General features: G+C 44.5%; 1 protein-coding gene across 1 annotated transcript in view; it reads left to right on the plus strand.

Annotated features, from left to right (window-relative positions):
- LOC132898969 (leucine-rich repeat-containing protein 9-like) overlaps window positions 1-17,588 on the plus strand; it is an 85,579-nt gene that overhangs the window by 12,063 nt on the left and 55,928 nt on the right. The window contains 6 exon segments of the mRNA XM_060940631.1: window positions 129-311; window positions 410-565; window positions 10,942-11,117; window positions 11,202-11,333; window positions 11,911-12,090; window positions 12,984-13,113. Coding sequence (XP_060796614.1) covers window positions 129-311; window positions 410-565; window positions 10,942-11,117; window positions 11,202-11,333; window positions 11,911-12,090; window positions 12,984-13,113 — 957 coding nt within the window.

Genomic DNA, 17,588 nt, shown 5'->3' on the forward strand with positions numbered 1-17,588 from the left:
TTGTCATTATGAAGCCAGATGAGAAAAGTGTCAAAAGTCTAGATTAATTAAGTAAAATTAAAATTGGTAAAGTGTAAAAGGTATTAGAGATGAGCCACGATATGTGTATGTATATGTGTGTGTGTTAGGAGCTGACCCATCTGGCGTGTCTGACTAAGCTGAGAGAACTTGGACTGAATGACCCACAATCAAGTCCGAACCCTGTGTGTGTGCTGTGTAATTACTTCACGTATGTGTTATACCACATCCCAACACTACACACACTCGATTCATACGACGTGTCTGCAAAAAACATCAAAGATGCTGTTGAGGTGTGTGTATGTGTGTGTGTTCTCTGTAATTATTTGAAATCATTCAACATCTTAATGATGTCTTATTGAGTGTGTGTGTGTGTGTGTGTGTGTGTTAGTCCACAGTGATGAAGAAGAAGATGTACTATCACCTACGTGTGCGCTTTGTTCAGAGACAGCTCGATCAGATGAAGCAGACACTGCAGCAACAGATGAAGAAGCTACAGCAACTGCCGAAGGACAGAATACACACACTCACCAATACACTCAAACATGTGAGCGCACACACACACACATTTTATATACAGGGGTGTTTGAAAGTTTGTGAGCCCTTTAGAATTTTCGATATTTCTACATAAATATGACCTAAAATATAATCAGATTTTCACACAAGTCCTAAAAGTAGATAAAGAGAACCCAGTTAAACAAATGAGACAAAAATATTATACTTGGTCATTTATTTATTGAGGAAAATGATCCAATATTACATATCTGTGAGTGGCAAAAGTATGTGAACCTTTGCTTTCAGTATCTGGTGTGACCCCCTTGTGCAGCAATCGCTGCAATTATACATTTCTGGTAACTGTTGATCAGTCCTGCACACTGGCTTGGAAGAATTTTAGCCCATTCCTCCGTACAGAACAGCTTCAACTCTGGGATGCTGGTGGGTTTCCTCACATGAACTGCTTGCTTCAGGTCCTTCCACAACATTTCGATTGGATTAAGGTCAGGACTTTGACTTGGCCATTCCAAAACATTAACTTTATTCTTCTTTAACCATTCTTTGGTAGAATGACTTGTGTGCTTAGGGTCATTGTCTTGCTGCATGACCCACCTTCTCTTGAGATTCAGTTCATGGACAGATGTCCTGACATTTTCCTTTAGAAATTGCTGGTAATAATTCAGAATTCATTGTTTCATCAATGATGGCAAGCCGTCCTGGCCCAGATGCAGCAAAACAGGCCCAAACCATGATACTACCACCACCATGTTTCACAGATGGGATAAGGTTCTTATGCTGGAATGCAGTGTTTTCCTTTCTCCAAACATAACACTTCTCATTTAAACCAAAAAGTTCTATTTTTGTCTCATCCGTCCACAAAACATTTTTCCAATAGCCTTCTGGCTTGTCCACATGATCTTTAGCAAACTGCAGACAAGCAGCAATGTTCTTTTTGGAAAGTAGTGGCTTTCTCCTTGCAACCCTGCCATGCACACCATTGTTGTTCAGTGTTCTCCTGATGGTGGACTCATGAACATTAACATTAGCCAATGTGAGAGAGGCCTTCAGTTGCTTAAAAGTTACCCTGGGGTCCTTTGTGACCTCGCCGACTATGAAACACCTTGCTCTTGGAGTGATCTTTGTTGGTCAACCACTCCTGGGGAGGGTAACAATTGTCTTGAATTTTCTCCATTTGTACACAATCTGTCTGACTGTGGATTGGTGGAGTCCAAACTCTTTAGAGATGGTCTTGTAACCTTTTCGAGTCTGATGAGCATCACTAATGCCTTTTCTGAGGTCCTCAGAAATCTCCTTTGTTCGTGCCATGATACACTTCCACAAACATATGTTGTGAAGATCAGACTTTGATAGATCCCTGTTCTTTAAATAAAACAGGGTGCCCACTCACACCTGATTGTCATCCCATTGATTGAAAACACCTGACTCTAATTTCACCTTCAAATTAACTGCTAATCCTAGAGGTTCACATACTTTTGCCACTGACGGATATGTAATATTGGATCATTTTAATCAATAAATAAATGGCCAAGTATAATATTTTTGTCTCATTTGTTTAACTGGGTTCTCTTTATTTACTTTTAGGACTTGTGTGAAAATCTGATGATGTTTTAGGTCATATTTATGCAGAAATATAGAAAATTCTAAAGGGTTCACAAACTTTCAAGCAACACTTTGTATTCAGAAATGTGTGTGTGTGTGTGTGTGTGTGTGTGTGTGTGTATGTATGTATGTATGTATATATATATATATATATATATATATATATATATATATATATATATCACACGTGTGTGTATTTTATATAATATACATCTGTATATACAGTGGTGCTTGAAAGTTTGTGAACCCTTTAGAATTGTCTATATTTCTGCATAAATATGACCTAAAACATCATCAGATTTTCACACAAGTCCTAAAAGTAGATAAAGAGAACTCAGTTAAACAAATGAGACAAAAATATTATACTTGATCATTTATTTATTGAGGAAAATGATCCAATATTGCATATCTGTGAGTGGCAAAAGTATGTGAACCTTTGATTTCAGTATCGGGTGTGACCCCCTTGTGCAGCAATAACTGCAACTAAATGTTTCCGGTAACTGTTGATCAGTCCTGCACACTGGCTTGGAGGAATTTTAGCCCATTCCTCCGTACAGAACAGCTTCAACTCTGGGATGTTGGTGAGTTTCCTCACATGAACTGCTCGCTTCAGGTCCTTCCACAACATTTTGATTGGATTAAGGTCAGGATTTTGACTTGGCCATTCCAAAACATTAACTTTATTCTTCTTTCACCATTCTTTGGTAGAACGACTTGTGTGCTTAGGGTCATTGTCTTACTGCATTACCCACCTTCTCTTGAGATTCAGTTCATGGACAGATGTCCTGACATTTTCCTTTAGAATTTGCTGGTATAATTCACAATTCATTGTTCCATCAATGATGGCAAGCCGTCCTGGTCCAGATGCAGCAAAACAGGCCCAAACCATGATACTACCACCACCATGTTTCACAGATGGGATAAGGTTCTTAAGCTGGAATGCAGTGTTTTCCTTTCTCCAAACATAATGCTTCTCATTTAAACCAAAAAGGTCTATTTTGGTCTCATCCATTCCAAAACATTTTTCCAATAGCCTTCTGGCTTGTCCACATGATCTTTAGCAAACTGCAGACGAGCAGCAATGTTCTTTTTGGAGAGCAGTGGCTTACTCCTTGCAACCCTGCCATGCACACCATTGTTGTTCAGTGTTCTCCTGATGGTGGACTCATGAACATTAACATTAGCTAAAGTGAGAGAGGCCTTCAGTTGCTTAGAAGTTACCCTGGGGTCCTTTGTGACCTCGCCAACTATTACACGCCTTGCTCTTGGGATGATCTTTGTTGGTCAACCAATCCTGAGGAGGGTAACAATGGTCTTGAATTTCCTCCATTTGTATACAATCTGTCTGACTGTGGATTGGTGGAGTCCAAACTATTTAGAGATGGTTTTGTAACCTTTTCCAGCCTGATGAGCATCAACAACACTTTTTCTGAGGTTCTCAGAAATCTCCTTTGTTTGTGCCATGATACACTTCTACAAACATGTGTTGTGAAGATCAGACTTTGATAGATCCCTGTTCTTTAAATAAAACAGGGCGCCCACTCACACCTGATTGTCATCCCATTGATTGAAAACACCTGACTCTAATTTCACCTTCAAATTAACTGCTAATCCTAGAGGTTCACATACTTTTGCCACTCACAGATATGTAATATTGGATCATTTTCCTCAATAAATAAATGACCAAGTATAATATTTTTGTCTCATTTGTTTAACTGGGTTCTCTTTATCTACTGTTAGGACTTGTGTGAAAATCTGATGATGTTTTCAGTCATATTTATGCAGAACTATCGAAAATTCTAAAGGGTTCACAAACTTTCAAGCACCACTGTATTTTACATATTTATAAAATATGTTGTAGTAAATCCCTGATGTGGGTGGAGTACAGAAGCACGGCAGGCGGGAACTGAAGTTCTTACAAACTTTATTTTTATTATATATGTCTAGCTTTTCAGCTGACCCACGCACACACATGCACACACACATGCATTCTGGTCGGGAGAGTCCCTTTTCTCTGCTCTCCCCCTCCTTTTATGCTATGTCCCTGTAACAAACAAACAAACACATACACACACACACACACACACACACATTAATTGACAGCACGTGGAATGACTTAGCCACTTACCTTCCCCGACCCTGCCCTCCATTCACAAACTGCTGCTTGGCCACGCCTCTGCTGCCACATTCCCCCACCGCCCGACTCAGGCCGGGGAGCCGTCCGACCTGAAGCTGACTCCCCCCCCCCCCCCCCCCCCAACAGGACAGGAAGTCCGTCACCACCACCATCTGTGCCCCTGGCCTGTGGACCACCTCGAACTTAAATGGCTGGAGGACGAGATACCAACGGCTGAGCCACGCATTGGCATCCTTCATGTGGTGGAGCCACTGGGGGGCGCCTGGTCCGAACAGAGAGTGAAAGTGTGCCCCAGCAGGTAGTATTGGAGGGCGAGGACCACCCACTTGATGGCAAGACACTCTTTTTTGATGGTGCTGTACTTGCTTTCATGCACTGAGAATTTCCAGCTGATGTACAGCATGGGGCGCTCCTCGCCCTCCACCTTCTGGGACAAAACGGCCCCCAGCCCTCTGTCCGATGCATCAGTCTGCAAAATAAAGGGGAGAGAGAACTCAGGGGAGTGCAAAAGTGGCCCCCCACACAGTGCAGCTTTTACCTCCGAGAAGGCCTGTTGGCACTGCTCCATCCACTGGACCGGATCTGGAGCCCCCTTTTTAGTGAGATTGGTTAGCAGGCTGGTGACATCCGAATAATTAGGTATAAAACTATGATAATAGCCAGCCAGCCCCAGGAACTGTCTCACCTCCTTTTTGGTCTTGGGCCTCAGGCAGGCCGCAATCGCTGCAGTCTTGTTAATTTGGGGACACACCTGCACATGACCCAAGTGGAACCCCAGATACAGTACTTCCACCTGCCCAATTGCGCACTTTTTCGGGTTAGCTGTGAGGCCCGCCCACCTCAGCGACTTGAGAACGGCCCTCTGGTGTTCCAGGTGCCGTGGCCAATCATGGCTGTAGATTATTATATCATGCAGATATACGGCTGTGTAGGCAGAGTGAGGGCGGAGGACTCTGTCCATAAGCCACTGGAACATAGCGGGCACCCCAAATAACCCAAAAGGGAGCATGACAAATTGGTGTAATCCAAATGGTGTAGAAAAGGCCATTTTCTCTCGGGATAGAGGAGTCAAGGGGATCTGCCAATATCCCTTAGTTAGATCCAGTGTCAAATAAAAGTGAGCAGCGCCTAACCGATCAAACAACTCATCAATGCGAGGCATTGGGTATGCGTCAAATTTAGACACCGCATTGACCTGTCTATACTCCACACAGAACCAGACCAACCCGTCCGTCTTGGGAACCAGGACCACTGCGCTGCTCCAGTCATTGTGGGACTCCTTGATTATGCCCATTTCAAGCATGCCCTTGAGTTCGTCCTGAACCACCTTTTTCTTGTGTTCAGGCAAGCAGTAAGGGTGGTTATGCACTACCACCCCCAGGGGCGTTTCGATGTGGTGTTCTTTGAGGTGGGTATGACCAGAAAGGGGCGAGAACACATTGGAAAATTCCTTTTAGACCTTGGCCACCTCTGTGAGTTGGGCTGGTGAGAGGTGGTCTCCACAGGGGACCAGAGTGGTTCGAGATGTTATCTTTTTCACCTCCGGCCCCAGCTCCTCCTTCTCCAGGACTACCAATGCCAACGCCATGGGGACCCCTCATTCCAGCATTTTAAAAGGTTGAGGTGGTAGATTTGCAATGCCCCACCCCTATCTGTTCACCTCACCTCATAGTCGAAGTCCCCAACTCGCCATGTGACCTCGAAGAGCCCTTGCCACTTGCCGATTAATTCGGAGCATGACATGGGCAATAATATGAGCATTTTGTCTCCCGGCGTGAACTCTCTAAGGCGCGTGCCCCTGTCACATAGCCAGATTTGACGTTCTTGTGCCTGCCGCAAATTCTTCTGGGTTTGGTGTGTGAGGGTGTGGAGTTTTGCGCGCAGGTCAAGAATGTACTGGATTTCATTTTTGATAGGCGAAGGTCTGTCCTCCCAATTTTCTCATAGCAAATCCAAAATGCCACGCGGCTTCCGCCCATATAATAATTCAAATGGAGAAAACCCCATGGAGGCTTGCAGGACCTCTCATACTGCGAATAACAGGGGCTTGAGCCACTTATCCCAATTACGTGCATCTTCCCTTACAAATTTCCGGATTAGGTTTTTGAGGGTTTGGTTAAAATGCTCCAGTAAGCCATCCGTTTGTGGGTGATAGACACTGGTGCGGATAGACTTAATTCCCAGTAACCCATAGTGTTATGTCATGCAGTGTGTGTGACGTAAACAAAGTACCTTGGTCTGTCAGAATTTCTTTCAGAATCCCGACCTGGGAGATAATGCGGAAGAGCGCTTCCACAATACTGCATGATGAGATATTGCAGAGAGGCACTGCTTTCGGATATCACGTTGCATAGTCCACCAGAACTAAAAGCAATACCCTCGTGCCAACCGATCTAATGGCCCAACAAGATCCATCCCAATTCGCTCAAATGGGGTCTCGATTAGAGGGAGAGGGCACAAAGGCGCTTTTGGAGTGGCCACAGTATTTACTACTTGGTATTCACAGCATGCTGCACACCACCAATGGACATCCCCACGAATCCCTGGCCAGTAGAACCGGGCCATTATTCGGGCTAGTGTTTTATCTTGCCTTAAGTGTCCAGCCATGGATTAAAGTGAGCTGCATGGAATACGAGTTGCCTATGGCTCTTTGGGATTAACAATTGGTTTATTTGTTCACTAGTTTGAGTGTCCTGTGTTACTCGGTACAATCTATCTTTAATAATAGCAAAATAAGGGAAGGCCGGTGCTGCACTTGGCTGAAGAATTTGATCATCGATTACTCTCACTTGGTCAAACGCATGCCGCAGAGTCTCATCTCATGACTGCTCTAACGGGAAATCCTACTGAGAGAGGGAGGAGGAGCGGGCTACTCCTCACTCTGACTCGGTGCTGACGTAGACGGCTCTGTGACAGCTTCTCCAGTCAACACCACACCGGGATCTTCCCATGACCTAATAGTGCAGGACCCACTATGTGTTAAATATTCCATCAGCTTTTTAAACCTTGGCCAATCAGTACCCAAAATCAACGAGTGGGTGAGACGAGGATTAACTGCCGCCTTTACTCTATGCATTTGGCCCCAGAATAGAATACGGACAGACACTAAGGGATAATTGTGAACATTCCCATGCACACACAACACTTTCACTGCTTGTGCTCTCCCCAATGCCTCACCTTGTGCCAGGTGTTGGTGAATTGAGGTCTGATTACAACTGGAATCCACCAAAGCGTGATATGTATCCCCTTGAACACTTACTGGTATGCGATACGTTCTGGCCCGATCGGGGGCGGTCTCTGGTACATCGGGGATCCGGATCATGGCTTCCACCTCCCTTGGGGAGCCCTGATTCTGGAGATGCTCCGGCTCCCCGCCGCGCCAGCATACCGGCCCAGGTTTTCCCTCTGCACCAAAGTTAAGGGCGTCACTCACCTGAGGGGGGAAGGACACAGACACGGAAGAGGGAGACGGGAGGACACCACGGGTGTGATGGGCTGGCTGGGGAGGAGTCGGCCGCCACCTCCGCGGTGTGGGAATGGGGCGAGAGGAAAAGAGAGAGGACAGAAACGAGGAGAGGTGCCTTCACCTCATCCATCTGTCGTCGGAACCACCGCCAGATGGCGAACTCGATGGCTCGCTGGAGCGACGCCGGGCAGTGACACTGGACCCATTCTGCCGTTCCTTCCGGAAGCCAAGAGATGAACTGTTCCAGTGCCACCAGGTTGATGATCCGGTCGGCGTCAGAGTCTTCCACCCTCAGCCACCGCCGGTAGGCGTCCCAGAGTTGTTCACCAAATACGAACGGTCGGCCAACCTCCTCCAGTGTCAGCTTCCAGAACTGCTGGTGATGTTGTTCCGGGGAGCGGCCGACCCGCTGCAAAATGGTCCTCTTGTGGTTAGCGTAGTTGAGCCGGTTGTCAGCAGGGAGCTGCTGCACCATGGCGAGTGGGAGGAGGCGAGCCGCACACTGCTCAATTGGCCCCCCCCTCACTTGGGCTGCTTGCTCGAAGAGAAGGATGAAGGCTTCAGGCTTGTCATGCGGGCCCATCTTCATAAGGGTGATGTGAGGGGAGTCCACGGTGGTAAGGGGGATACCCCTGTCGATGCCAGCAGATGCCGGAATGCCTGGCAATCTTCCCGCTGGGCCAGCATCAAGGCTTCAAAGCATTGTTCCTGGTCCTTCTGGAGGGCAGTCAGTGCTGGTTCTGCTGGGCAGCAGTGAGGGCATGGATGAGGTCCATAATTGGCGAGGACGCCATGGGGTGGTTGCCTTCCATACTCGCTCCTGGGTTTCGGCACCACTGTAGTAAATCCCTGATGTGGGTGGAGTACAGAAGCACGGCAGGTGGGAATTGAAGTTCTTACAAACTTTATTTCTGTTATATATGTCTAGCTTTTCAGCTGACTCACTCACACACATGCGCGCACACACACACATGCATTCTGGTTGGGAGAGTCCCTTTTCTCTGCTCTCCCCCTCCTTTTATGCTCCATCCCTGTAACAAATACACACACACACACACACACACACACACACATTAATTGACAACAGGTGTAATGACTTAGCCACTTACCTTCCTCGACCCCGCTCTCCATTCACAAACTGCTGCTTGGCCACACCCCCGCTTCCACAATGTGTATATTTTATAAATATATACAACCCCAATTCCAAAAAAGTTGGGACAAAGTACAAATTGTAAATAAAAACGGAATGCAATGATGTGGAAGTTTCAAAATTCCATATTTTATTCAGAATAGAACATAGATGACATATCAAATGTTTAAACTGAGAAAATGTATCATTTAAAGAGAAAAATTAGGTGATTTTTAAATTTCATGACAACAACACATCTCAAAAAAGTTGGGACAAGGCCATGTTTACCACTGTGAGACATCCCCTTTTCTCTTTACAACAGTCTGTAAACATCTGGGGACTGAGGAGACAAGTTGCTCAAGTTTAGGGATAGGAATGTTAACCCATTCTTGTCTAATGTAGGATTCTAGTTGCTCAACTGTCTTAGGTCTTTTTTGTCGTATCTTCCGTTTTATGATGTGCCAAATGTTTTCTATGGGTGAAAGATCTGGACTGCAGGCTGGCCAGTTCAGTACCTGGACCCTTCTTCTACGCAGCCATGATGCTGTAATTGATGCAGTATGTGGTTTGGCATTGTCATGTTGGAAAATGCAAGGTCTTCCCTGAAAGAAACGTCGTCTGGATGGGAGCATATGTTGCTCTAGAACCTGGATATACCTTTCAGCATTGATGGTGTCTTTCCAGATGTGTAAGCTGTCCATGCCACACGCACTAATGCAACCCCATACCATCACAGATGCAGGCTCCTGAACTGAGCGCTGATAACAACTTGGGTCGTCCTTCTCCTATTTAGTCTGAATGACATGGCGTCCCTGATTTCCATAAAGAACTTCAAATTTGATTAGTCTGACCACAGAACAGTTTTCCACTTTGCCACAGTCCATTTTAAATGAGCCTTGGCCCAGAGAAGACGTCTGCACTTCTGGATCATGTTTAGATACGGCTTCTTCTTTGAACTATAAAGTTTTAGCTGGCAACGGCGGATGGCACGGTGAATTGTGTTCACAGATAATGTTCTCTGGAAATATTCCTGAGCCCATTTTGTGATTTCCAGTACAGAAGCATGCCTGTATGTGATGCAGTGCCATCTAAGGGCCCGAAGATCACGGGCACCCACTATGGTTTTCCGGCCTTGACCCTTACGCACAGAGATTCTTCCAGATTCTCTGAATTTTTTGATGATATTATGCACTGTAGATGATGATATGTTCAAACTCTTTGCCATTTTACACTGTCGAACTCCTTTCTGATATTGCTCCACTATTTGTCAGGGCAGAATTAGGGGGATTGGTGATCCTCTTCCCATCTTTACTTCTGAGAGCCGCTGCCACTCCAGGATGCTCTTTTTATAGCCAGTCATGTTAATGACTTATTGCCAATTGACCTAATGAGTTGCAATTTGGTCCTCCAGCTGTTCCTTTTTTGTACCTTTAACTTTTCCAGCCTCTTATTGCCCCTGTCCCAACTTTTTTGAGATGTGTTGCTGTCATGAAATTTCAAATGAGCCAATATTTGGCATGAAATTTCAAAATGTCTAATTTTCGACATTTGATATGTTGTCTATGTTCTATTGTGAATACAATATCAGTTTTTGAGCCTTGTAAATTATTGCATTCCATTTTTATTTGCAATTTGTACTTTGTCCCAACTTTTTTGGAATCGGGGCTGTATAATGGAGATATCCATCCATTATCTGTAGCCACTTATCCTTTGCAGGGTCGCAGGCAAGCTGGAGCCTATCCCAGCTGACTATGGGCAAGAGACGGGGTACACCCTGGACAAATCGCCAAGTCATCACAGGGCTAACACATAGAGACATACAACCATTCACACTCTCACCTATGGTAAATTTAGAGCCACCAATTAGCCTAACCTGCATGTCTTTCGACTGTGGAAGAAACCGAAGCACATGGAGGAAACCCGAGCAGACATAGGGAGAACATGCAAACTCCACTCAGAAAGGCCCTCATCAGCCACTGGGCTTGAACCCAGGACCTTCTTGCTGTGATATTTTATATATGTGTGTGTGTGTGTGTATGTTGCTACAACACCTGCACGATTCAAATCTTTCTCTAGTTGGAGTGTGAGTCTGAGGCTGCAGGGAGGAAGTTGGAAGGTTTGCGAAAGGAAGTGACACCAGCAGAGTCAGATGAAGACATGACCTCTGACATTTCTGAATACAAACAGAGCCTGGAGACGAAACTGGAGGCAATCAGAGAACGGATTAAAATTTGGGAACAGAAATTAGAGGAGTGAGTGTGTGTGTGAGACTGTAAACCAAAAATATGTATGTATTTTCTGTCAGCGAAATCTTAGGTAAAGTGTGTGTTTCTCAGGGTGGAGGTACGTTTCCAGCAAGATGCTGCCATGGCATCAGACAGGAAGGACATGTCAATTCACTTCCTGGTGATGGAACTTGAGACGATGGGAAACATTTGCTTTGAGGAAGGAAACACCAGCCATGCCTGGTACGCAGTAAAAATAATTTGTTGTGTTAACTTAAAAAAGTGATTAACCTGGTTGCCTTAAAATTTTGAGTTAATTAAAACTCATAAGTTCGCATAATGAGGCAATCAAGTTGCATTGTGCTAACTTACTATATGAGTTTCAACAAACTTGAAATTTTAAGGCAAACAGGTTAATCACTTTTTTAAATTAACACAACAAATTATTTTTTACAGAGTATACACACACACACACACACACACACACACACACATGCAGGGACGTGGCAGAATGTTTTATGTAGCTCTGTTTATATTTTCCCTAATTTAAATAGCAGCCATGAAAAGCACACACTTGTGTGTTCAAGTCTTTCTAATGTTATTGAGTTAATGTATTTAGTGTCATCCTTTCATTAGTATGACAATGTATACACATAGTAGTCACATAGTAGCATGTAGAATCTGATGTTGGTATCGGAGTGTTTTATATGAATAAATGAGTACAGACCTAGTGTAAAGTATTCCACACATTGAATCAAGAGTCCTTCCAGTGATTCAGCTGCTGCTCAGTGTGGGCTTATTTCTAATGTGTGTCTCTCAGGTTTAAGCCATGTTACGACCTGCTGCTCTCTCGGTTCTGTGTTTGGGACTACAAAGCGTACAACATCACTGGCATCAAGATCAACAGAATCATGCGTGTGCAAAACCGTATGCTGAGTCTGCGCTTTGAGGACAAACTGCATGCTTTGTTGGCAAATAATGAGTCCTCGCTTCTCTCACAGTGAGTCACCACGATCCTGAAGAACGGGGTCTCAAATAACAAACTGAAAAAGTTGACATAGCTTTATTTCCTGTCATTAATCTGCCATCATACATACAGTACACGATGAATAAACAGTAAAGTCTCATGGTTTATTGTAAAGAATCACATCTTTTTAACTGAATTTTAAAAGTAGTCATTGGAGCAGCTACAATGAATGTAATTTATTCATTTATTTATATTTGTTCATTTATAAACTGAGACCAACTAATTTATCATTTCTTTATTATTAGATCATAGTGTAATAAATTATGAGTAACTGATAGTTAGGTCATAGCAATTCATGATATATTAACGAAAGTTGTATGAAATCCACATTTCGGCATATTGTATTTACAGAAAATGGATATTTGTGTGTCAAGGGTAAAGAGGCTTTTTCTTCTCATTTCTGTTTGACAAAATCATTTTCTCATTTTCCTGATTTATAGCACATAGTATAAGTATTAACAAATTAGAACTAGGAAAGTTAGGATAATCAGGAATCCAGAACCAGAAACGAGAGGAATTAAAAAAACAGAACTAGATCTACGTGAACGAGGAAAATACAAGGACAAGGGGAATAAATGGAATGAGACCAGTTTGATATTATTTCATCCACTGGGTTGGAATTAATGTGGATGATAAACATTTAAATCTGGATTTATGCACAAATTATATTTAATCTTTAAAGATGCAGTTTGCAGCAAATATATACACTGGAGCATCATTTGGAGGAAACAGGACTTGTGTACTTTTATTTAATCTGAACTTTACCTGTTTGAATATGTGTTTCTGTTTCTCTCTCTCTCTCTCTCTTTCTCTCTCTCTCTCTCTCTCTCTCTCTCTCTGTGTGTGCATGTGTGCGTGCACATCAGGAACTACAAAAGCCATCTGGAGTATCTGTTTTATGTGTTCGATCCTGAGCGAAGCACAGAGGAACTCCAACAAACCAATGAAATCCTGAACATTCTGGAGTACGGATTTAAATCAGCTGACAGTTATAAGGTACTGTGTAAAAATCTCATTAATTTATTTATTTATATTATCATCATCATCATCATCATTGTTCGGCTGCAGAGCAGGCAACCACTAGCTTCCTCCATTTCAGCTTGTCGTTGGCAAGGGATTCAATTTCCTTGTCGGAAATGAGATCATATCCTTCACCCATGACTTTCCGGATGTAGGTCGGATATAAGGTGCCTTGTCTACTGGGCCTTTGTTTGCCATGTTGTGGGACATACAAGGCATAAGTCCTTGCTGGCTCGTCTGTGTTCAGACAAAGTTGGTGACTGAGGAAGGACAGTTGGTGGCATTGTACAGTGTTAATGAGTGGCTCCACCTCCAGGCATTGGTATATGGTCAGGTTAGAGACTCTGTCAGTGCGTTTGATGCCAAGCATTATCCTGTAACATGAGATTGTGTATGAGTTGATTTTATTACTCATGTATTAGATTAGATTAGATTCACTTTATTCATCCCACATCGGGGAAATTCACGTGTTACAGTAGCAAGAAAATGTCAAACAGATAACAAATAAAACTGAAATAAAAATTAGACAAATGAAGGATTAAATACAGAGGGCTATTTGCATTATCTACTGTGAAAAAGTATAGAAAAATTGCCTTATTGAGAGGCTCGGAAAAATTGCACATTACAGGTAAACTCTGTATATATACACATATATACAGAAATAATATATATATTAAAAAAAAATCTTCTCACCCCCGGCAGGGGGGTGGTATCCATGTCATCCTCAAGCTCGGGTCCTCTACCAGAGGCCTGGGAGTTTGAGGGTTCTGCGCAGTATCTTCGATGTTCCTAGGACTGCGCTCTTCTGGACTGAGGCTTCAGATGTTGTTCCTGGGATTTGCTGGAGCCACTCTCCCAGTTTGGGGGTTACTGCCCCAAGTGCCCCCACTACCACAGGGACCACGCAACCCTTGACCTTCCACATCCGTTCCAGCTGCTCTTTCAACCCTTGATACTTCTCAAGTTTCTCATGTTCCTTCTTCCTGATGTTGGCGTCAGCTGGGATCGCCACATCTATCACCACCACCCTCTTCTGCTCTTTGTCCACCACCACTATGTCCAGTTGGTTAGCCAGGATCTGTTTGTCAGTCTGGAAGCTGAAGTCCCACAGAACCTTGGCCCTGTTGTTCTCAGCCACCTTCTGTGGTATGGCCCATTGGGACTTGGGTACTTCTATTCCATACTGGTTGCAGATGTTCTTGTATACTATCCCAGCCACTTGGTTGTGCTTCTCCATGTATGCTGATCCAGCTAGCATCTTACAGCCTGCTACTATGTGCTGGACTGTTTCAGGGGCTTCTTTGCACAGTCTGCATCTTGGGTCTGATCTACTCTGGTAGATCCTGGCCTCTATGGCTCTTGTGCTTATGGCCTGTTCTTGTGCTGCCATGATTAGTGCCTCTGTGCTGTCTGTCAGTCCTGCATTATCCAGCCACTGGTAGGATTTCTTGATATCAGCCACTTCCTCTATCTGACGGTGGTACATGCCATGTAGGGGTTTGTCCCTCCAGGTTGTCTGTTCCTCCTCCTCCTCTGCACTCTCATCAGGGTTCTGCTGCCTGAGACATTCACTTAGCAGTTCATCCTTTGGGGCCAGCTTTCTGATATATTCTCGGATTTTCGATGTTTCATCCTGGACCGTGGTCTTGATGCTCACTAGCCCTCGGCCTCCCTCTTTCCGCTAGTGTATAGTCTCAGGCTGCTGGACTTGGGGTGGAACCCTCCATGCATGGTGAGGAGCTTTCTAGTCTTGATATCTGTGGCTTCTATTTCCTCCTTTGGCCAGTTTATGATACCAGCGGGGTATCTACTAACCATTGGGCATCAGTGTTGTGTGATGCTTTTCTTTCCCATATGTCTTTCCAGTATTTTTCCACCTCAGCTCTTGGTGGGTCTGACCGGTTGTTGTTTCCCTGCCACTGAGAGTACACCTTGGCTGGTTCAGTGGAGAACAGCTTGTTTATTCTCCTGGCCTCTCCCTCCTTGGTGTATCTCTTCAACTGGGTGGCCAGAGCTGTTAGTCTCTGTTTGGCAGTTTCGAGTGCCTCTGGTATGGAGAGTGAGTTGTACTTCCTGGGTGCCCCTTTATTCACCATGTTCCCTTTCTGTAGTTCAGCTAGCTGGCTAACTTCTCTCCATGCTGCCTTTATCTTGGCCTCTAATCATCTCTTCCATGGTGGATACTGTTTGTTATGTCCCGAGTGTCCAAGCATCTCCATGATTACTGTTGCTGTACTGTGTATCAGCTTGTTGGTCTCAGTGATGGTTCTTGTGGAGATTGTCTTCAGAGCAGCATTCACATCTACTAGTAGATCTTCTGAAGGTACTTGGCAACTCGGCTTCAGTATTCGTCGGGGGCTCCAGGTTTCCAGTTGGGTCACGATCTTCCTTCTCAGGTCAGCAGCTCTTGTGTTGAGGCTGTTAGGGCTTGGTACCCAATCTCTGGTTGTGGGGATGATGATGACGACATCTCCCCGCTGACCTGTCTTCCTGGCTCCCCCTTGCCGTAATCTCTAGTTGTGATACAATTACAGATGTTGGAACACTGGGCTAATAGCTGTTTCTTTGTTAGCCTTGATTGTGGGTTTCGAAGTATCTAATGGTCCCACATTCGCTGCATGTATCCCCTCTCTCTGGGATTGCTTGTATAGTAGCATTCCAGCAATTCCGTATTTTCTGTCCTCATCCATCGATGTCTTGTTCCAGTAGCCCATTTCTCATCAGTTTGCCCTGGTTCCCTAGCAACTGACGCAGACCTTGTTGACCCGGGCGACATCTGAGCCGGTATGACTCTATCAGTTATGTCTTCACTCATTCCTGAGGTAGGCTGATATATCATGAGGGGTCTTGCCTAAGGACCCTTACTGGATGATGTTTTGCCCCGACCGGGATTCGAACCCCGATCTTCTGCGTCGTAGTCAGTGAGCATTACCACTGTACTATATTATTGCACGTAATAATTGCATCGATGAGAGATGGCAGAGGTAGTAATGGTGAAGTAGTGCAAATATAACGACAAACAGGTTATTGGTGCTACATTACAAGTTGTGGGTGTTATACAGTCTGACTGCAGTAGGTATGAATGACCTGCGGTATCTCTCCTTCTTACACCGTGGGTGTAGCAGTCTACTACTAAAAGAGCTGCTTAAAGCCCCCACAGCCTCATGTAGAGGGTGAGAGGGGTTATCCATGATTGAGGTCAGCTTGGCTAACATCCTCCTCTCACCCACCACCTCAATGGAGTCCAGAGGACAGTCCAAGACTGAGCCAGCCCTTCTGACCAGTTTACTAAGTTTCTTCCTGTCCCTCTCTGAACTTCCACAGCCCCAGCAGACCACAGCGTAGAAAATCGCTGAGGCTACCACAGAGTCATAAAAAGTCCTAAGCAGTGTCCTGCACACACCAAAAGACCTCAGTCTTCTCAAGAGGCGGAGACGACTTTGGCCCTTCTTGTACAGGACATCTGTGTTGTTAGTCCAGTCCAGTTTGTTGTTGAGGTGAACACCCAGGTATTTGTACTCCTCCACGATCTCAATGTCCAAACCCTGGATGTTCACTGGTGCAATTTGAGGAACCGTCCTTCTGAAATCGATCACCACCTCCTTTGTCTTGCTGGCGTTGATGGGCAGGTGGTTCAGTTCGCACCAGGTGACAAAGTTGGTGATGACCTCTCTGTACTCCAGATCGTCCCCCTCTGACACACGTCCAATGATGGCTGTATCATCTGAGAACTTCTGGAGGTAGCAGCTGTCTTGTGAGATAACCCAGGTTTCACAGCCATACAGGAGAATGGAGAGACAGGTTGTTCTAAAGAAGGCAAGTTTTGATTTCAATGGGATCACGGTACTTCTCCAGATCTCCAGCCTCCAAAAAACTGACCATGCTAATCCCCAACTCCGGTTTAGATCAGTTTTGCCATCAGCAACCATGGGACCCAAATAGCGGAAGTCCGAGACATGATTGATTTCCTCCTCATTAACCTGGAGGTGGTTCTGAAGGCACAGGTTATATGTCTTGTACAACCCCGATTCCAAAAAAGTTGGGACAAAGTACAAATTGCAAATAAAAATGGAATGCAATAATTTACAAGTCTCAAAAACTGATATTGTATTCACAATAGAACATAGACAACATATCAAATGTCGAAAATTAGACATTTTGAAATTTCATGCCAAATATTGGCTCATTTGAAATTTCATGACAGCAACACATCTCAAAAAAGTTGGGACAGGGGCAATAAGAGGCTGGAAAAGTTAAAGGTACAAAAAAGGAACAGCTGGAGGACCAAATTGCAACTCATTAGGTCAATTGGCAATAAGTCATTAACATGACTGGGTATAAAAAGAGCATCCTGGAGTGGCAGCGGCTCTCAGAAGTAAAGATGGGAAGAGGATCACCAATCCCCCTAATTCTGCCCTGACAAATAGTGGAGCAATATCAGAAAGGAGTTT

This window comes from Neoarius graeffei, chromosome 15 (assembly GCF_027579695.1).
Source record: "Neoarius graeffei isolate fNeoGra1 chromosome 15, fNeoGra1.pri, whole genome shotgun sequence".
NCBI lineage: Eukaryota > Metazoa > Chordata > Actinopteri > Siluriformes > Ariidae > Neoarius > Neoarius graeffei.